Below are 22,471 nucleotides of genomic sequence, written 5' to 3' on the forward strand. Positions count from 1 at the left end.
ATGAAGTAATCATTAATGTGTTCAAAGACTTGGCCCTATGATTATTTACTGTAGCATAGTTTGAAATATGCAAAAATTGGAAATAGCCTTTAATGGTCAACAAAAGGGACTGAACATCCATACAATGGAATATTCTGCAGACATGAAGAATGATACAGTTCATGAATATTTATTAACATGGGAAGATGTTCACAGTATATTTCAAAATAAGAAAAGGAGGTCACAAGATTATATCCTGTTTTTGAAAGGGTAACTGGTTATTTTGGAAGGTGGGATTATGAGTGATTTTTATTTCTCCCTCTTTTGCTTATCTGTATTTTAAAAATGTCAGTAGTAAATAGTTATTGTTTTGGAATTAAAACAAAATTTTTTTTAATGAATGACTATCTCTGATTATTAGCAATGAGCAAGATATTGTAGGAAAGGCCAGCAGGCAAGAATTCAGGGCAATTTAGCACAGTAAAGGACACAGTCTTAACCACTGTAGTTAGGGTATTAATCAGACCTAGTTTCTAGATCAGCTCTGCCCTTTTAAAAGTATGTCATCTTGAACAAGTTACTTGGTTTTTCTAAGCCTAAAAACAGTAATGACAATAATAGCTAACATTAATGAGAGTTCACTTTGTGCTGGGCACTGTGCTATGCACTCTGTTTACAATCTCATTCTCACATCAACTGATGAGGAAATTGAAGCTTAAGTTGAGGAAAATTAAACAATTTGTCCAAGTATACACAATCAGATAAATACATCATAGTGTGGTTGTGAGGGTTAAATGCAAGGGGGCACTTAAAGCACTTAGCTTAATATAGTGGCAGATATGCAGAAGTATATATATATTTGATGCCAGTTGTTTTTTAATAATTTAGGCACAACTCTTGTAGCAAGTTCTGCTCTTTATAAAAATTTTAGTGCTCCAATCACCTCTCCAGGGAATCTACTTTGGTTATACTGTAGTGGGTAAGATTATGGGCTCTAAAACGTGTCTTGGTTTGAATACCAGCTCTACCACTTGCTAGCTCTGTGATTAAGTTACTTAACCCTCTTTGTACCCCAGTTTTCTCATCTGTAAGATGGGCCTAATATTAGAACTAACTTCATGGGTGTTGTTCTGAGTATAAATGAGTTAACAGACAGAATGCATGGTGTACTTAGTTTTTTAAATGATTACACATTTTACAAATTATAAGTTCTTTTTCACACTAATATAAAGATCTTAATACATTGTTCCTTATATTGTATATGAACGTATTGTTATTTAATGCCAAAATGTTATGTAAATGCAAAATGTGTCAGAATTCATAGTAGGAAGTAGTCCCCATTTAAAAGAAACCCATGTAGCATTTACATGTGCTTATATTACTAAAACAGACATCAAACCCAGAAACAAAATATACAAAAAAATACCATTTTTCCAGTCTTAACTTTTCCAAAATCAGTTTAGCAATGGATTCTTCAAAGAAAACAATTTGGCATATTTAGGACTTTACTTAGTCATGCATTTTATTATACTCAGAGATTTGAGCTATTCTCTGGATTTATGAGGTCTTTTAAAACAATTGAAACATTCCACACAGAGATAAAGAAATAATACATTTTCAATTTTATAATCAAATATGTTAAGGTAATACTACTTATGAAAAAAATCTCATAAAAGAGTAAATCATCATTGTATTAAGAACCATGCTACAGGGAAAAAAACTGTTTCTCATCAATTGAAAATATATTTTAGGCTATATATATATTCATATATGTGTGTGTATATATACACATTTAATTAAAGGTGATATATTAAAATATTTATTTTATCAGCACGGCATTGCCTATCTAAAACAAGTGTTTTAGAATTATGTTCAATTCTCCAAGGTATAATGATAATTTATATTCCTTCTCAATAGAAACCATAAATGGAATCTATGATAATTTTACAATCACAAGTCATATTGTGGCTCTAGGATAGTCAACTTGATGTAACAAAACAATTAGTAAGAGCATGGAAACTTACTTTCTTCCTTTGAAAGGCAATTCCTGTATTTAGGGCAATGTTATTTTTTTTTAGAAGTCCTGAATCTTCACACAAAGGCATTACAAGCTCATCGTGCACCTTAATTATAAGGACACCTGTGTTTCTTTGTTTATCTGGTTGGTTGGTCCTGAGGATTTGATTTGTCACATTCTTCCTCCCCTGTCCCGCCCTATTTCTCTCTTAATGAGAACAACTTAACAATACCATCTGCACAACCTCCAAGCCCCAAATAATGACTGGGGAGGGATACAGGTATTAGTTATGGTGGGGGAGCTCTTGTTGCTTAACCTTCATGTAAAGGGCTAAAATTCAGTGTTACTAAGCATAAACTTGGGGGATATACTGATTTTAAAACATAGCATGAAACCCCACCCTTACCCTTCCACCTCCACCCTGTTCTCCCTCACCACCCCCACCACCCTCACCCTTCTCCCTGGGGAAGCAGTGTGATATTAGATGGAGTCAGATTAATCCCACCTCCATCATTCAGGAGCCCTGTGATCTTTGGCAAGTTCCTTTATCTCTCTGAGCCTCAGTTTCTATATAATAGAGAGCGTAGTACTTACCTCATAGGTTGTTATGAAGATGATTTTTACTGTTAATGGAAAAAGTGTGTAAAGTAGCCACTTAATACAAGTTCCTTCTCTTTCCTCTTTCCCCTCTGCATTGGGAACATTCAAAAAAGCCTCCAACTATGCACATCTATTAGGCATGTGTGAAGGTATGCATATTTGAGGGATTTGGGAATTTGATGTGAGATAGAAATGCATCTGTTGTCTTCATCATCAGCATCTCCTGAAAGGGAATGAAAGAACCCCATTCATCAAACAAGTATTCATTAAGCACCTACTAGGTCTAGGCCTCCTACTAACCACTGGCAATAGAGTTGTCTTCTGTCCTCGAGAAGATCTCAGCCTTAGGGGACAGTAGATGAGAAATGACAGACTATGACAATTCAATATAACACAGTGTAACAAGTACTAAAATTGAGAGAAGCACCAGGGACTGTAGAATAGGGACATCCAAAGCAGCCCCCGGGAGAAGGAGTTAGATGAGAGGAGGGTCTGGGAAGATTCCTGGGGGGAGAAAATGATTCTAGAATTCAGTTTTGAAGAACAAGCAGGAGTTAGAAGGTGAAAGACTGAACATCAAAGCTTGATAGAGGTGCCTTTAAAAAAAGACATAGCTGTGAAGTAAATGGTGTATTCCATTGTCAGAATGAGGCTACATTGTAGTGTTATGTATATGATGGATATAACAAAATTTGTGCATTCTCTGATCTTTCATCACATGAGATTTTAATGGGAACAAGGAATAAGCACTCTTTCTGAGTAAGCCCATGAGCATATGTTCAGAAATATTTGATTAGAGCCTTTGCTCTAACAGTTTTAACTATTCTTAGTTGCTCCTTAACAGTTGCAGTTTGCACTTAATAGATTAAATAATTGCTTATTAGTAGAAAATAACCCAGCCAATCATGACATGCAGGAGATGATAAGAAAAAGTATACTCAGTCTTCATGTAGGTTTTAGTGCTGGAAAGAACCTTAGAGATAGTTGATATCATCCTCATTTTATAGGCAAGAAAAGTCAGGTCCAGGGAAGCTCAGTGACCTGCCCAAGTTCTCACAGCTGAGAAGCAGAGCCAGGAATAGAACCCAGTTCTCTGGGCTCCCTGCCCATTGCTCTCACCAATGACAGTGGCTACCATTTACTGGACATTTCCAAGGTTCTAACATGATAACTAAAATCTCTAAGTATTATTTCATTTTATTGACATTTCTAATCTGATTTGAATCATTTTAGAATGGAGCAGGGAATAAGTACTTTTAAAAAGTAAATATTTGTTGTGTGGATACCAGTGAATGAAGAAATGCTGTTCACATAGATCTTGTTTCATTAGCTGGTTAATAATGTATTTCTTTCAAAGCTAACTTTAGTTTTATATACATCTTTCAGGTTTTGTTTCTAAGATTTTCCTCTAGGAGTTTGATTTAACTCAGTTCGATTTGACAAATATTTATTGAGTCCTTGTGAAAGGAGAAGCAAATCTTTGGTTTCTGTTGCATTTCCTCTGGATGTCAGGCTTCATGAGAGGCTGTGTCATGCCAGGAAAGAGCACAAGCTTGGGAGTCAAATAGGCTTTGGTTCAAATCCCAGCTCCACAACTAACCATCTCATGGATCTTGGAAGGTTACCTAACTTCCCATGTCTGTAATATGAGGGTGTGAATTAAATCTACTTTACAGGGTTGTTCCATGGATTAAAATGAATGAAATAAGTAAATGGAATCCATTTTATTCATGGCCATTTGTTCTGCAGATTACTCACATTCATTAAGCTGAGAAGCATTCTGTTAAAGGTAATTTATTGTAATGTGTGGCAGATTGTAATTTCCAAATGTGGCTACAACAATATCTCCCTACCCACCTGCTCTTCTGTGATGTGACCTTGCTACTCCCTCACCAAGAGGGTAATCTAATCCCCTTTCTCTTGAATCTTGGTCATTCTTAATGACTCTGGGTCACACTATCCACTGTCCCTTCCTTCCAGCTGATAGGAATGCAGATGTCATGGTGGGAGTGGAGGTACAAGTTGGCAGGACAACACAATAGAAAGCCCCCGGAAACTTGATGATTATGTGTGTTGTCCTAGCAGCCGTGGACTACATACCCAGACTTTTACATGACAAAGGAATGAACTTCTATCATATTTAGGCCGCTTATTTTGGACCTTCCCATCACAGCAAACCTACCAATATGCTAACCTACACAGCTGGAGACACTAACATGAGCCTAAAGTGCCTGGCATAGAGCAGGTGTTCAATAGTAAGTAGCTAGCACATTTAAAACACCAAAACCATCTACTGCCATCCAAGACACAATCCCACCTTTCTGGGTGATTTTTATACCTGGCTCACTGACCTCTTCCACATAGCTTTCCTTCAATCTCTGCCTTCCGGGTCATCAACAGACAACAGTAGTCTTTTTAGTCACTTAATCCCACTAACCCGTGCCCTGCTCACCTCCAGTGACTCACTTTCCCTCCATTTCAGCCCCCAGCTTCACAATCAACTCCAGGCTTCATCATCATGGCACTGAATGGCTCCACCTGTATCTTCTAGAATTCTGCCATTTTTCTCTCTGATTCCTGCCCTCAGTCACCTCTCTTACTCTCTCACTGCTACCAATCCAGTTTTCATCCCCATCATGTTCCTGTCCTGTGTGCCAATATGATTTCCTGACTGGCATTTCTACTGAGAATGGGTCACACAGTCAGCATTTCCCCTGCCACCCTAGAGCCCCACCCACCGCCTGCATCTTCTGCCTTTCCCACCTGGTCAGCCTTAGCCCAGGCTGGTCCAAGTGGGCCTCCACTAGATTCCCACTGTCCCTGTGCAGTCCTCTATCACAACATTGGTGTCACTCTGCTTTATCAATTTCAATCTGTGAGTCTGTCTCCCCACTAGACTATGAGCTTATTGAGGTTGGAAACTGACTTATTTGTCTATGCAACTACACTTCCCAGCAAGAACGTGTCTACTATTTGGAATGTCCCAGGTTTTCCCACCTCCATGCCTTTGCTTATGCCATTCCTCCCTGGGAATATTTTCCCCCATTGCCTCATTCTAACATCAGACAAATCCAGGAAGTTTCATCTCAGATGCTACCTCCAAGAAGTTTTTCCCGATAGGACACTTTCCTCCTTTGAAGCTCCAAAGCATTTCCCTGGTATTTCTTTGCAGTTAACTTTACGGTCAACTCAGTTACTGAGCACCTAGTATTCACTCAATGATATGCTTCCCACTTCATTCCTGGCTATCATTTACTCCTTATAAATACCCCATCATCCTGATTTTGCAGCTAAGGTAACCGAAACTCTGAAAGGTTAGGTGATTTTGCCCCAAGCCACACAGCTAGAAAGTGGTAGGACCATGATTCACTCCAAGGTCAGTGTTCTCATGCTGTGTTGCTCCACATCGGCTTTGGGCTTTTGTCCCTTGTGTAAATATCTTGTCTGTGTGAGTTCCTTGTGGGCAAGGGTTGTGTCTCTCACCTGTATATCTCCTCTAACACCTATCCCAGCCTCTTGCAGATAGTGAATGCAACAAAATACACAGAAAATAAAATACTGATTCGGGGACTCTCAGAAAACACCTGCAAGACAGCGTGCAGACCCCTCCCTCCATTCCCACATCCCTGTCACTGACTCAAGGGCTCTGGCTGCCAATGGGCTCACACCTGACCCTTCCAGGAGCAGGTGATAATTCAGACAACCTCATTAACAATCTGTGGAGCTCCTGAACTAATTACTGTGGGGTTTTAACTATATTTCCCACAATTCAACAGCTTCTGTTGTCGCCCTATAATGGTAGGATCTAGAGGAGAAAGAGTGGACAGGATCTAGTTTTCTCCCATGCCACACGTTGTCCCCCCATAATGTTCCAGAGGCAAAGAACCTGTTAAAAATAAAGAAAATACATTAAATCAGCTACATAAATTGTGATTTGTATCTCACAGTTTATTCATTCCTTGGCCGTGTAAACATTAGATTTTTAAAAATTAAGGTGAATCTAAAAACAAAGAAAATTTATCAAGCTACCATTGACTGTGACAGAAGAAGCATTCCTTTCCCCAGTCGTGTAGTTCCCATGGTACTTCAGCAATTACAAACATTCCTTCCCTCCTAAACATCACTCCTCTCCTAGGAAGTGAGGCCCAGGTCCCATAAGGTTTAGTGTGGTTTTGTTCAGTGTCTGTTTCCCCCATTTCACTTTGAACTTAAAGCTGGATCGCTATTAATTATTTCCTGTGAACCCAGCTCTTGGCAGAATGCTTAGCACAAACTACACATAGTGAATGTTTGTTGAATGAATAAATAATCTAGTTCAGTGTTATTTAAACTTTTTAAAAAACTGTGCAAGGTGAAAAATGTAATTTACATAGTCTCTCTCTCTCCTTCTGAAACAAAAATTTTATGAAACAATACTTACCTTTACTACCTGCAATGCACTGTGATGTTTGCTATTCAATCTTATACATTCCTATTATTTTATTTCTTTTAATTTCTGGCTGTGACCCAATAAATTGATTTATAACAAAACTAAGGCATTCCAAACTTAATTAGAATCATATTGGACTATGTATAGGAATATTTTATTTTGTTCATAGGTTATTTACCATCACCATGTTTTATTCCCATTTTCAAGTGTTGAATGAGGACATAAATTAAAAATGAACACAAGGAGAAATCCTTTGTACAGAATAGGCAATAGCTCTCCTCTGCAGAGTCTCAGTGTTTAAAGTTTGCCTCTTTGCCTTGGAAACACCTTGAAAGCTTGGGATCAGAATGAGTCATTCTTGCCAATTAGTGTTTCCCAAAATGTATGTGTCCATTCTTCCTTGAGCCACCAAGTAATAATAACACCTAACATTTACTGAGCACTTACTAAGTTCTAGGTACTATTCCTCTAACCACTATATATATATATATATATATATATATATATATATATATAAAATATAGAAATATATATCCTCAGTTAATCCTCACAAAATACGTTTGGGTAAGAACTCTTATTATTCCCATTTTATAAATGAGAAAACTGAGGCACAGAGGGACTCACATTGCTGGAAAACAGCAGAGCCAGTATTTGAACCCAGGCATCCTTAAAAGAATGTGTATATCATAGCTAGACTACGATATTCAAATCCTGTCTCTGCTGCTTAATAATTGTGAGATCTTGAGCAAGTTACTTAACATCTCTGTGCCTAGGTTTTCTCGACTATAAAATGAAGCTGATGATAATAATAATAGTTATTACCCACAAGATTTTTTGGGAGGATTAAGGCAGTTTATATATAATACTTAGAACAATGCCTGGCGCATGGTAAGCACTTATTAAGTTTTTGCTCTTGATATGATGGCTTCCTGCACTCTAAACCACTTGTGCTAAGCTGCCTTTATAGATGTGGCTTCCACAGTGAGAGAAACACATGCACTGAAAGGAACCCTAGAGATCAGCTAGTTCCACTTGGTCATTTCGTAGATGAGGTTGGTCTGAAGAGGAGAAGGGGTTTGTTTGTTCAAACGTATGTGGCAGAGTTAGGCCTAGAACTTGGGTATCCAGTGTCTGCATCTAGTGCCCTTTCCACCACTCAGCCTCTCTCTCTCTCTCTCATGTATTTAGTCCCTTGGTTTCTCGTGAACACTGCTATCCTGTGCTCTTCACTTTCTCCACCTAATTTTGTTGCTGGGGAGAAACCTAAATGCTGGATACTGGGGAAATTCTTTGACTAAATCAGGCTATACCACAGCATCCTGCTTTCTATGTGTGCTCATTGCAGGTATTTAGTACTTTATTACAACATATAAAGTTAGAAAACACAAAATTTGGAGGAAGATAGACCTGCCAACTTTGGCTCTCTCACTAATTTCTCTGTGCCTACATTTACTCTTCTGGTGCCTCTCTCATCCCCAGCTTAGCCTGCTGCCTTGGCTTCCTCAGAACTTCCTGTATCTTTTCCTACTCCTGTAGTCCGTTCCCACAGCAGCCTGAGTGAGCCTTTTAAAAAATATGATTATGTCACTGCTCTGCTCAAAACCTTTCAATGGTTTTTCAGTCTCTGTGGGGCAAGGAGCAAAATCTTTAAGATGGTTCACAAGACCCTCCTTATCTTGACTCCTGCCACCTCTCCCACTGCACTGACCCTCAAGCCTGCATTCTCCTTTCACTTCCTTGAAAGCACCCTCTTCTCCTCTCCCCCACCACGGGAACTTTGCAAATTCTGTTTCCTTTATCTTAACTGCTCTTCCTTGGGGCTTTATGCAGTTAATGCCTGTCTTTCTTTCAGCTTTTTCAGTGATTTATTTTAGTTCCATCAACACCTGCTCAGGGAAACCTACCTTTTTCTAAGTGACTTTGAAAAAGTCACTTTGTAGAGTTTATTATTGTAATAATTTTACTGCTTTTGGTTATTCCTTGATTAATCTCCATTTCGTCCACTAAGATGATCAACTCTGTGAGGATCAGAATAGTATCTTCTTTCTCTCTAATTCAAAGCCTGTTATATATTAATTAGGCTTTTTTTTTGCCATGCATCTAACCTACATTATATCTAATTGTCATAATGATCCACAAGGTAGGTCTAGTGTGTCATTTATACATGAGGAAATTGAAATCCAGGAAAGTTAAATAACTCACTATAATGTCTTACAGCTAGTAAGTGGTGAGGTTGGAATTTGAATTCAATTTCTTCTAGTTCCAAACTAGTATTCCTTACTTTACACTGTTTTGCCTGTGACTAGGAAGCTTTTAATCTTTGTTATTTTTTTGTTGTTGTGAAAAAAGAAATTGTTTTTAAAAGTATGTTAGCCAAATGCAAAATTTCTTACCTGGATATGTATGTATTTTTGATAGGGAGGAAGGCAAGAATTGTATATCCACATAACTATCTTTAGAAAAAGATTACCGGGGAGACCTTCAAGATGGCAGAGGGATAAGATGCGGAGATCACCTTCCTCCCCCCACATACATCAGAAATACATCTACATGTGGAACAACTCCTACAGAACACCTATAGAATGCTGGCAGAAGATCTCAGACTTCCTAAAAGGTAAGAAACTCCCCACGTACCTGGGTAGGGCAAAAGAAAAAAGAAAAAACAAGAGACAAAAGAATAGGGACGGGACCTGCACCTCTGGGACGGAGCTGTGAAGGAGGGAAAGTTTCCACACACTAGGAAGCTCCTTCACTTACGGAGACGGGGGGTGGTGGGGGTGAAGCTTCAGAGCCACAGAGGAAAGCGCAGCAACAGGGGTGCAGAGGGCAAAGCAGAGAGATTCCCGCACAGAGGATCGCTGCCGACCAGCACTCACCACCCCAGAGGCTTGTCTGCTCACCTGCTGGGGTGGGTGGGGGCTGGGAGCTGAGGCTTGGGCTTCCGAGGTCAGATCCCAGGGAGGAGACTAGGGTTGGCTGCGTGAACACAGCCAGAAGGGGCTAGTGTGCCACGGCTAGCCGGGAGGGAGTCCGGGAAAAGTCTGGAGCTGCCGAAGAGGCAAGAGACCATTGCTTTGGGGTACGCGAGGAGAAGGGATTCGGAGCACCGTCTGAACAAACTCCAGAGACTGGCGTGAGCCACAGCTATCAGCGCAGACACCAGAGACGGGCATGAGACGCTAAGGCCGCTGCTGCCGCCACCAAGAAGCCTGTGTATAAGCACAGGTCACTATCCACACCTCCCCTCCCAGGAGCCTGTGCAGCCCGCCACTGCCAGGGTCCCGTGATCCAGGGACAACTTCCCCGGGAGAACACACCGCGCGCCTCAGGCTGGTGCAACGTTACGACGTCACCCTCTGCCGCCGCAGGCTCACCCTGCATCCGTACCCCTCCCACCCCAGGCCGGAGTGAGCCAGAGCCACCGAATCAGCTGCTGCTTTAACCCCTTCCTGTCTGAGTGAAGAACAGACGCCCTCAGGTGACCTACACGCAGAGGCGGGGCCAAATCCAAAGCTGAGCCCCTGAGCTGTGTGAACAAAGAAGAGAAAGGGAAATCTCTTCCAGCAGCCTCAGGAGCAGCGGATTAAATCTCCACAATCAAGTTGATGTACACTGCGTCTGTGGAATACCTGAATAGACGAGGAATCATCCCCCAATTAAGGCAGTGGACATTGGGAGCAACTGTAGATTAGGGGTTTGCTTTCTGCAGCTACTTTGTTTCTGGTTTTATGTTTATCTTAGTTTAGTATTTAGAGTTTGTTATCACTGGTAGATTTGTTTATTGGTTTGGTTGATCTCTTCCTCCTTTTTAAAAAAATATATAGATATATATGTTCTTTTCCTTTTTCTCTTTTTGTGAGGGTGTAATTGTATGCTTCTTTGTGTGATTTGTCTGTATAGCTTTGCTTTTACCATTTCTCCAAGGGTTCTGTCTGTACTTTTTTTTTTTTTTTTAAGTATAGTTTTTAGCACTTGTTATCATTGGTGGATTTTTTTCTTGGTTTGGTGGCTCTCTCGTTCTTTCTTTCTATTTTTCTCTCTTTTCTTCTGAGCCATGTGGCTGACAGGGTCTTGGTGCTCTGGCCGGGTGTTAGGCCTGAGACTCTGAGGTGGGAGAGCTGAGTTCAGGACATTGGTCCACAAGAGACTTCCCGGCTCCACGTACTATCAAATAGCGGAAGCACTCCCAAAGATCTTCATCTCAACACTAAGACCTAGCTCCACTCAACAACCAGCAAGCTACAGTGCTGGACACCCTATGCCAAACAACTAGCAAGACAGGAACACAACCCCACCCACTAGCAGAGAGCTGCCTAAAATCATAATAAGGTCACAGACACCCCCAAAACACACCACCAGACGCAGTCCTCTCCAGCAGAAAGACACGAGCCAGCCTCATCTTCCAGAAAACAGGCACTTGTCCCCTCAACCAGGAAGCCTACACAACCCATAGAACCAATCTTAGCCACTGGGGGCAGACACCAAAAACAACGGGAACTATGAACCTGCAACCTGCAAAACGGAGACCCCAAACACAGTAAGTTAAGCAAAATGAGAAGACAGAGAAACACAAAACAGATGAAGGAGCAAGGTAAAAACCCACTGAACCAAACAAATGAAGAGGAAAAAGGCACTCTACCTGAAAAAAAGAATTCAGAATAATGGTAGTAAAGATGATCCAAAATCTTGATAATAGAATGGAGAAAATATAAGAAGCGTTTAACAAGGACCTAGAAGAACTAAAGAGCAAACAAATAATGATGAACAACACAATAAATGAAATTAAAAACTCTCTATAAGGAATCAATAGCAGAATAACTGAGGCAGAAGAACAGATAAGTGACCTGGAAGATAAAATAGTGGAAATAAATACTGCAGAATAGAATAAAGAAAAAAGAATGAAAATAATTGAGGACAGTCTTAGAGACCTCTCGGACAACATTAAACACACCAACATTCGAATTATAGGGGTCCCAGAAGAAGATGAGAAAAAGAAAGGGACTGAGAAAATATTTGAAGAGCTTATAGTTGAAAACTTCCCTAATGTGGGAAAGAAAATAGTTAATCAAGTCCAGGAAGTGCAGAGAGTCCCATACAGGATAAATCCAAGGAGAAACATGCCAAGACACATATCAATCAAACTATCAACAATTAAATACAAAGAAAAAATATTAAAAGCAGCAAGGGAAAGACAACAAATAAAATACAAGGGAATCCCCATAAGGTTAACAGCTGATCTTTCAGCAGAAACTCTGCAAGCCAGAGGGAGTGGCAAGACATACTTAAAGTGTGAAAGGGAAAACCTACAACCAAGATTACTCTACCCAGCAAGGATCTCATTCAAATTCAACGCAGAAATTAAAAACTTTACAGACAAGCAAAAGCTAAGAGAATGCAGCACCACAAAACCAGCTTTACAACAAATGCTAAAGGAACTTCTCTAGGCAGGAAACACAAAAGAAGGAAAACACCTACAAAAACAACCCAAAACAGTTAAGAAAATGGTAATAGGAACATACATATGGATAATTACCTTAAACGTAAATGGAGTAAATGCTCCCACCAAAAGACATAGAATGGCTAAATGGATACAAAAACAAGACCCATATATATGCTGTCTACAAGAGACCCACTTCAGACCTAGGAACGCACACAGACTGAAAGTGAGGGGATGGAAAAAGATATTCCATGCAAATAGAAATCAAAAGAAAGCTGGAGTAGCAATTCTCATATCAGACAAAAGAGACTTTAAAATAAAGACTATTACAAGAGACAAAGAAGGACACTACATAATGATCAAGGGATCAATCTAAGAAGAAGATATCACAATTGTAAATATTTATGCACTCAACATAGGAGCACCTCAATACATAAGGCAAATGCTAACAGCCGTAAAAGGGGAAATCGAAAGTAACACAATCATAGTAGGGGACTTTAACACCCTACTTTTACCAATGGACAGATCATCCAAAATGAAAATAAATAAGGAAACACAAGCTTTAAATGATACATTAAACAAGTGGACTTAATTGATATTTATAGGACATTCCATCCAAAAACAACAGAATACACTTTCTTCTCAAGTTCTCATGGAACATCCTCCAGGATAGATCATATCTAGGGTCACAAATCAAGGCTTGGTAAATTTAAGAAGATTGAAATTGTATCAAGTATCTTTTCTGACCACAATGCTATGAGACTAGATATCAATTACAGGAAAAAATCTGTAAAAAATACAGGCACATGGAGGCTAAACAATACACTATTTAATAACCAAGAGATCACTGAAGAAATCAAAGAGGAAACCAAAAAATACCTAGAAACAAATGACAGTGAAAACATGACGACCCAAAACTTATGGGATGCAGCAAAAGCAGTTCTAAGAGGGAAGTTCATAGCAATACAATCCTACCTTAAGAAACAAGAAACGTCTCAAATAAACAACCTAACCTTACACCTAAAGCAATTAGAGAAAGAAGAACAAAAAACCCCCAAAGTTATCAGAAGGAAAGAAATCATAAAGATCAGAAATAAATGAAAAAGATGAAACAATGGCAAAGATCAATAAAACTAAAAGTTGGTTTTTGAGAAGATAAACAAAATTGATAAACAATTAGCCAGACTCATCAAGAAAAAAAGGGAGAAGACTCAAATCAATAGAATTACAAATGAAAAAGGAGAAGTAACAACTGACACTGCAGAAATACAAAGGATCATGAGAGATTACTGTAAGTAACTATATGCCAATAAAATGGACAACCTGGAAGAAATGGACAAATTGTTTTTTTTTTAATTTTTAATTTAATTTAATTTTTTTTTGGCGGTACGTGGGCCTCTCACTGTTGTGGCCTCTCCTGCTGCAGAGCACAGGCTCCGGACGTGCAGGCTCAAGGGCTATGGCTCACAGGCCTAGCTGCTCTGTGGCATGTGGGTTCTTCCCAAACCGGGGCATGAACCCGTGTCCCCTGCATCAGCAGGTGGATTCTCAACCACTGTGCCACCAGGGAAGCCCCGACAAATTGTTAAAAAAGCACAACCTCCTGAGACTGAAGCAGGAGGAAATAGAAAATATAAACAGACCAATCACAAGCACTGAAATTGAGAATGTGATTAAAAATCTTCCAACAAACAAAAGCCCAGGACCAGATGGCTTCACAGGCGAATTCTATCAAACATTTAGAGAAGAGCTAACACCTATTCTTCTCAAACTTTTCCAAAATATAGCAGAGGGAGGAACACTCGCATATTGATTCTATGAGGTCACCATCAGCCTGATACCAAAACCAGACAAAGATGTCACAAAGAAAGAAAATTACAACCCAATACCTCTGATGAACACAGATGCAAAAATCCTCAACAAAATACTAGCAAACAGAATCCAACAGCACATTAAAAGGATCCTATAGGGCTTCCCTGGTGGCGCAGTGGTTGAGAGTCCGCCTGCCGATGCAGGAGACACGGGTTCGTGCCCCGGTCCGGGAAGATCCCACATGCCACGGAGCGGCTGGGCCCGTGAGCCATGGCTGCTGAGCCTGCGCGTCCGGAGCCTGTGCTCCACAACGGGAGAGGCCACAACAGTGAGAGGCCCGCGTAACGCAAAAAAAAAAAAAAAAAAAAAAGATCATATAACATGAGAAAGTGGAGTTTATCTCAGGAATGCAAGGATTGTTCAATATATGCAAAACAATCAATGTGATACAACATACTAACAAATTGAAGGAGAAAAGCCGTATGATTATCTCAATAGATGCAGAAGAAGCTTTTGACAAAATTCAACACCCATTTATGATAAAAACCCTCCAGAAAGTAGGCATAGAAGGAACTGGAACTTACCTCAACATCATAAAGGCCATGTATAACAAACCCACAGCCAGCATCATTCTCAGTGGTGAAAAACTGAAAGCATTTCCACTAAGAACAGGAACAAAACAAGGTTGTCCACTCTCACCATTAGTATTCAACATAGTTTTGGAAGTTTTAGCCACAGCAATCAGAGAAGAAAAAGAAATAAAAGGAATCCAAATTGGAAAAGAAGAAGTAAAACTGTCACTGTTTGCTGATGACATAATACTATACATAGAAAATCCTAAAGATGCTACCAGAAGCTACTAGAGCTAATCAATGAATTTGGTAAAGTAGCAGGATACAAAATTAATGCAAGAAATCTCTTGCATTCCTATACACTAATGATGAAAAATCTGAAAGAGAAATTAACAAAACACTCCCATTTACCACTGCAACAAAAGAGAATAAAATACCTAGGAATAAACCTACCTAAGGAGACAAAAGACCTGTATGCAGAAAACTGTAAGACACTGATGAATGACATTAAAGATGATACAAATAGATGGAGAGATATACCATGCTCTTGGAATGGAAGAATCAAAATTGTGAAAGTGACTATACTCCAAGCAATCTACAGATTCAGTGCAATCCCTATCAAACTACCACTGGCATTTTTCACAGAACTAGAACAAAAAGTTTCACAATTTGTATGGAAAAACAAAAGACCCCGAATAGCCAAAGCAATCTTGAGAAAGAAAAATGTAGCTGGAGGAATCAGGCTCCCTGACTTCAGACTATATTACAAAGCTACAGTAATAAAGACAGTATGGTACTGGCACAAAAACAGAAATGTAGATCAGTGGAACAGGATAGAAAGCCCATAGAGAAACCCATGCACATATGGCCACCTTATCTTTGATAAAGTAGGCAAGAATATACAATGGAGAAAAGACAACCTCTTCAATAAATGGTGCTGGGAAAACTGGACAGCTACATGTAAAAGAATGCAATTAGAACACTCCCTAACATCATACACAAAAAAAACCTCAGAATGGATTAAAGACCTAAATGTAAGGCTACACACCATCAAACTCTTAGAGGAAAACATAGGCAGAACACTCTATGCTATAAATCACAGCAAGATCCTTTTTGACCCAGCTCCTAGAGAAATAGAAATAAAAACAAAAATAAACAAATGGCACCCAATGAAAGTTAAAATCTTTTGCATAGCAAAGGAAACCATAAACAAGATGAAAAGACAACCCTCAGAATGGGAGAAAATATTTGCAAATGAAGCAACTGACAAAGGATTAATCTCCAAAATGTATAAGCAACTCATGCAGCTCCATAACAAAAAAACAAACAACCCAATCCAAAAATGGGCAGAAGAACTAAATAAACATTTCTCCAAAGAAGATATACAGATTGCTAACAAACACATGAAAGAATGCTCAACATCATTAATCATTAGAGAAATGCAAATCAAAACTACAATGAGATATCATCTCACACTGGTCAGATTGGCCATCATCCAAAACTCTGGAAACAATAAATGCTGGAGAGGGTGTGGAGAAAAGGGAACCCTCTTGCACTGCTGGTGGGAATGTAAATTGATACAGCCACTATGGAGAACAGTATGGGGTTCCTTAAAAAACTACAAATAGAACTACCATACGACCCAGCAATCCCACTACTGGGCATATACCCTGAGAAAACCATAATTCAAAAAGAGTCATGTACCACAATGTTCATTGCAAATCTATTTACAATAGCCAGGACATGGAAGCAACCTATGTGTCCATCAACAGATGAATGGATAAAGAAGATGTGGCACATATATACAATGGAATATTATTCAGCCATAAAAAGAAACGAAATTGAGTTGTTTGTAGTTAGGTGGATGGACCTAGAGTCTGTCATACAGAGTGAAGTGAGTCAGAAAGAGAAAAACAAATACTGTATGCTAACACATATATATGGAATCTAAAGAAAAAAAAGGTTCTGAAGAACCCAGGGACAGGACAGGAATAAAGATGTAGAGAATGGACTTGAAGACACGGAGAGGGGGAAGGGTAAGCTGGGACGAAGTGAGAGAGTGGCATGGACTTATATATAGTACCAAATGTAAAATAGATAGCTAGTGGGAAGCAGTTGGATAGCACAGGGAGATCAGCTTTGTGCTTTGTGACCACCTAGAGAGGTGGGATAGGGAGGGTGGGAGGTAGATGCAAGAGGGAAGGGATACAAGGATATATGTATACGTGTAGCTGATTCACTTTGTTATAAAGCAGAAGCTAACACACCATTGTAAAGCCATTATACTGTAATAAAGATGTTTAAAAGAAAAAGAAAAAGATTACCTACCTCCATATGGCCTTTTTTCAAAACAGATGTTAATCACCTAGTTTAAACCATCTAAATTCCTTGTGTCAGATTTCACTGTATTTGTATGTTTGCATACAAATCTTTTGCACAGCAAAGGAAACCATAAACAAGATGAAAAGACAAGCCTCTGAATGGGAGAAAATATTTGCAAATGAAGCAACTGACAAAGGATTAATCTCCAAAATTTACAAGCAGCTCATGCAGCTCAATATCGAAAAAACAAACATTTATTCTGCCACAGAAACTAGCATTTGAGAAATAAAGTTTGCCCAGGAATGGCTGAATCAGAAGTTTGAGATTTAGATACCTTGGCTTGCCCACATTGCTGAGGTTTAGGGAAATGCAATTGTTGTAAACCAAGTTGCTTTTATTCACAACTTCCTCATGCTTTCTTTATTTCTACTCATTACTGCATCTTTATTAGCAGTTTGAAACAGGTTTTTCCTTTTGTGTCTTGTTAGTTTTATCTTCCCAGAACTTGTGTAAGGAAATAAATTGCAGATTTCACTTTGATTTTGCCTCCCTGAACTTCAAAGTTAATATTCCCTCAGAGAGAAGCTTAGATTCTAATTTTTTATCTCAAGAAAAATTATACAAGCAACATATTTGAAGTAGCATGGTGGAAAAATATAAAAGAAGAAATGAATGCATGAATTTTCCTTTTAAAGAAGGTACAGATAAGAAAGTAGAATAAGGAAGGAAAAAACGGGACTATATGAAGAGGACAGGCCCCCTCAAGCATTCAGTGGCAAATCTAACAAACTTTTGTTTTTCTTTAAGATAAAAGTTATTTTGAAGTAAAAATGGGAACTGACTATGATTTTCAAGGCAAGGAATAGAAAACTATTCTTCCTATAGTTTTTCTTCTAAAAAGAGTGAGCTCATACCAGCTCTTTGAAAATATCTTAAAAGATAACATTCCCTCTGTCCCACGGAAATACTGCTTTTATTTGGTAAAAGCAAAACCAGAGAGGGGAAGCATAACTCCCCACTCCTTAAGTGTGGACTGCACGTGGTGACTTCCTCCAAAGAGTACAGTACAGAAAGGAGGAAAAAGAGTAAGTTCACAATGGAGAAAACTGACAAATACTACCTCAGCCAGGTGATCAAGATCAACATCAATGTCATAAATCATACTGATAGTATATACCTTTGATATTATGTGATGAAAATGGCAATTTACCTCTGTTATCATCTTCCCCAAAACACATAACCACTGTCTAATCTTGAGAAAAACATCAGACAAATTGCAATAGAGGGGCATCATTTTGAGTAATGTTCTCCAAAACTCTCAAGGTCATCAAAAACAGGGAAAGTCTGAGAAAATGTTATTAGCTAAGAGTAGCTTAAGGAGACATAACTAAATGTAAAGTCATATCCTGCATTGGATGTTGGAAAATAAAATGGACATTAGGTAAAACAAAGGAAATCTCAATAAACTCTGGACTTTAGTTAATAATAGTGTATCAAGGGAATTCCCTCTGGTACAGTGGTTAGGGACTCTGTGCTCTCATTGCAAGGGTGCGGGTTCAAACTCTGGTCAGGGAATTAAGATTCTGTAAGCTGTGTTGTTTGGCCAAAATAAATAAATAAATAAACAACTTCATACATCTTCATAAAAAAATAATAGTGTATCAATATTGGTTCATTAATTGTAACAAATGTACCATACTAATACAAGAACTTAATAATAGGGGAGACAGAGTGTAGGGTATATGGAAACTATTCTATTTTCTCAGTTTTTCTATAAATCTAAAACTATTCTAAAAATTAAAATCTATTTTTTAAAAAATAACAAATAAAAATGCTTAGAGGGTCATTTGAAGGGCTTCCATGGGAATTTAGTAGAACACAGAAACAATGGAAGTTACATAATAATCTCTAACATTTGCAGTGCTTTCTGGTTTAGGAAATACATTAATATATACAAACTCATTTACTTTCTAAATAATCTAATGAAGTAGATACAATTAATTACTCCTATTTTATGGTTAGGAAAAATGGAGATTAGAAAGATGAGGTGACTTGCTGAGAATCAAAAGCTGATCGGACTCTAGTTTCAATGATGTTTTCATCACATCCCAGTTACCTTTCTATTTACTGTCCCTGAATGTTAGCAACAAAGGATAACAAAAGCAATAACAGCTCTAGTGTTTTAATGGTTAATGAACTTAAGCCAAATGATTAATTCTTAAACTTTTTCCTATTTGCCCTCAAAAGCTATTTATCTAAGATCTTCACTTAATCATTGGTTAGTGGCATCTTATCAGGAAAGTCAATGAGTTGTGTTTGTCTTTGACAAGGATACAGAGTGTGTTACCACTGAGGGTGGATGGTAATGTGCATGGTCAGTAGTTAAGTTCTTGTCAGAGAGTTTTACCTTTTAGTTTTGCAGTTTAGGAATCTGACCTCTGCTCAAGGCTACTTTAAACATCTCACTTGGCTTTTCAGAGTTTGCTGATAATAGATGGTGTTCTCTACTTTGAACTGGGGAAGTGTTCAAAGACAGGCGATGGTCTGGGGATCCTTTACAAAGCATTCCAGCTGCGGTAGCCATATGCCACTCCATCTGCATGTATTGTGTGTGTATGGTTCTGCAGTGTTCCACAGCATGCCCACTCTTGCTTTTGGATTACAGACTCCTTGGGGTATGGATATGTTTTTTATTTGGACCATTTTACCTGCTACAAAGCAACACGTACCCTTTCTCCCTCCAAACACACAGGACATGTGGATCTTAAATTGGCCATTGTAGGAGCAAGGAAATATACATACATGAAACGACATCTTTTGCAATTGGTTTATTGTGGGACATCTGCCAAGACACATATAGCAACAACAGCAATGATTGGATATTAGTAAATACATCTATGTGAGATGAACTCACCATATAGAATCTGTCTTTAAGCCCATTATAAACTGGCTTATAATTATGGATCTTGTTGGATGTCCAGAAGGGTAGCTGACCTGGGTGTCTGCCAGATCTTAGTTGGGGAGTGGGTGTAGGCGGGAGATGAACAGGTCACACACAGAGAATTTAAAGAAGTCTCTCCCATTTAATATTGCTTTTAACTTCTCATATTGCTGGAAACTCTGTTGGAAGGAAAGTCCAGATTATTTTGATCACCTCTGGGAGCATTTAGAAAGAGGATGTTTTTAGCAGCTTTGGGATTCAAATCATTTATAAGGCTTCAGGGACTACACTCAACTCCTCCAACCACACAGAAGCCATTTTCTCTGTTCACCTATTGTTGAGTCATCCCAGATTACCTACAACTTCCTGAGTATTCAAGCTGTGTTCTCTTACCCTCTGCTTCTCACATCTCTTACTGTTGTTTCCTTTACCTAGGATCCTCCCCTTCTTCCTTACATGCCCTTCAAAACTCAGCTTATTTTTTACCTTCCTCTAAGGAAATCTCCTTTGATCATACTGCCTTTCAAGTGCAAGTTTAGGTTAGGTGCACCTTCTTTGTACTCTCCAAATACATGTACACAGAGCTATCATAACTTTTGTTTGTTCATTCATTTATTTAGTCATTCATTCAAAAATATTTATTAAATATATACTATGTGTTGAAAGCTGTTTTACCTGCTGATGATAACAGCAGGGCACAAAACAGGTAAGGTTCCTGCTCTCATAGAAGTTATAGTGGGGAAATAGTCAATAAATAAGTAGGCAAATAATTAAATAAATTTTATGATTTTAGATATTAAAGGGAAAAAGCTGAGTAATGTAATAATGAGTGGCTGAAGGTGGGGGTTATTTTCATAGAGTGGTCAGGGAGGGTTTCTCTGAGGAGGTGACATTTGAAAAAAGACCTGAATGAAACAAATGATATGAAGTTATGAGGGAAGAGCAGCCCCAGCAGAGGGGAACAATGAAGGCTGTGAAAGGGAAACAAGCTTGAGGTATTTGAGGAACAGAAAGGAGCTTGTGTGGCTGAAGCATGGTGAGTGAAGAGGAATGGGGTAGGAGGTGAGATTGGAAAGGCAGGGCTAGCCACATGATGCTGGACATTGAAGGCCAAGGAGAGGACTTTATGTGTTGGTAGAGCCAAGATTTGTACTTAGACTTACTGTACTCTAAGACTTGTGCCTATCATATTGCCTATACCTATCACATTCTATAATACAGTGATGGGAAGTGAAACCTTTAGGCTGTTCAAAAATATGTAATTAAATATACTAGAATTTAATACAAATATTTTGGAAAAATTAATCATATTTATTAATCAGGAAAGAAATATACAGTTTTAGGCCTAGTTTTAGTCATTGATCTATTTTGGTCAACTCAGTGAGGATATAGGTTTTAATCAGGCTAAACTATTCTTGAAAACTGCTGTGCTTATAAATCAGAGAACATCTCAATTCCAATTCCAGATTTATAACACTAATTGTATATTCAGCTTTCTTTTTGCATATTTTATGAAAAAAAGTCATGGCCCAGTGTTTCGTTACATAGCCATAAATTTCCAGATAGTTCTGGGATTTATATACTTTCATACACAATTTCAGGGATATTTTTACTGGACATAGTTAAATTTCATATTTGTCACTTCCTCTTAAAACTAATCGAAGAGATGCTTATTAATTTGGATACATCCTAATACATCTGGAAATTTAGGCTTATTGGCATCATAATCTGTGAATCTCTTCTGAAATTGTTGCTCCATTTCTACCATGTAACTCTATAATTCTAAAATTTGTTATTCTTTTGAGCACTGGAAAATAAGTTTCCATGGCCTCATGTTCAAACTAAATGTCTTTACTTGAACAAGTCAGCAACAGCCTTGTTTTATTCCCTACAGTTTCAAGCTCAGTGTGTTTAAATATTTGTCACATCAGAAAGTCCAGTCTTAATGACACTGGGGGATCTAGCAAAATGGGTGTCATAGAGTCTTTTAGCTCCAAGTCTTAAATTTTATTTCTTAAATAAGTTTCTAACAATCAAGCCACTTTGTCATTAAATAGGTTTCCATACCCTTCTTTGTCTCTTTGAAATATCCCCCAAATAAGTATCAGTTAAGGCATAAGCATGAAGAAAATTCGAGATCTTCATCTGTACTTTCATTAAATCACAGAGAACTCAGCACATTTAGTTCATACCACACACTCTGAAAGATGTATGAAAGCTGGAGTGCACAACCCTTCTCTCCTAAAGGGATGAAAACAATCTTCCCCCTTTTCTGCAGGTGCCCCATCTGTGACAAGTGCAGTTGGCTTTTCCACATTTAAACCAAACTTCTCAAGTTTATTCTCAGCAGATGGTTAAGTTC

The 22,471-nt window shown here is 38.6% G+C and overlaps 1 protein-coding gene across 1 annotated transcript in view; it reads left to right on the top strand.

Moving 5' to 3' along the window:
* The first annotated feature begins 9,450 nt into the window (after positions 1-9,450).
* AGBL4 (AGBL carboxypeptidase 4) overlaps positions 9,451-22,471 on the top strand; it is a 1,382,976-nt gene continuing 1,369,955 nt past the window's right edge. The window contains exon 1 of the mRNA XM_067008185.1: positions 9,451-9,639. Within this exon, the coding sequence (XP_066864286.1) occupies positions 9,528-9,639 (112 nt within the window). The 5' untranslated portion in view covers positions 9,451-9,527. The remainder of the gene's footprint in view (positions 9,640-22,471) is intronic.

The sequence above is a fragment of the Kogia breviceps genome, chromosome 1 (assembly GCF_026419965.1).
Source record: "Kogia breviceps isolate mKogBre1 chromosome 1, mKogBre1 haplotype 1, whole genome shotgun sequence".
NCBI classification, from domain to species: Eukaryota; Metazoa; Chordata; class Mammalia; order Artiodactyla; family Physeteridae; genus Kogia; species Kogia breviceps.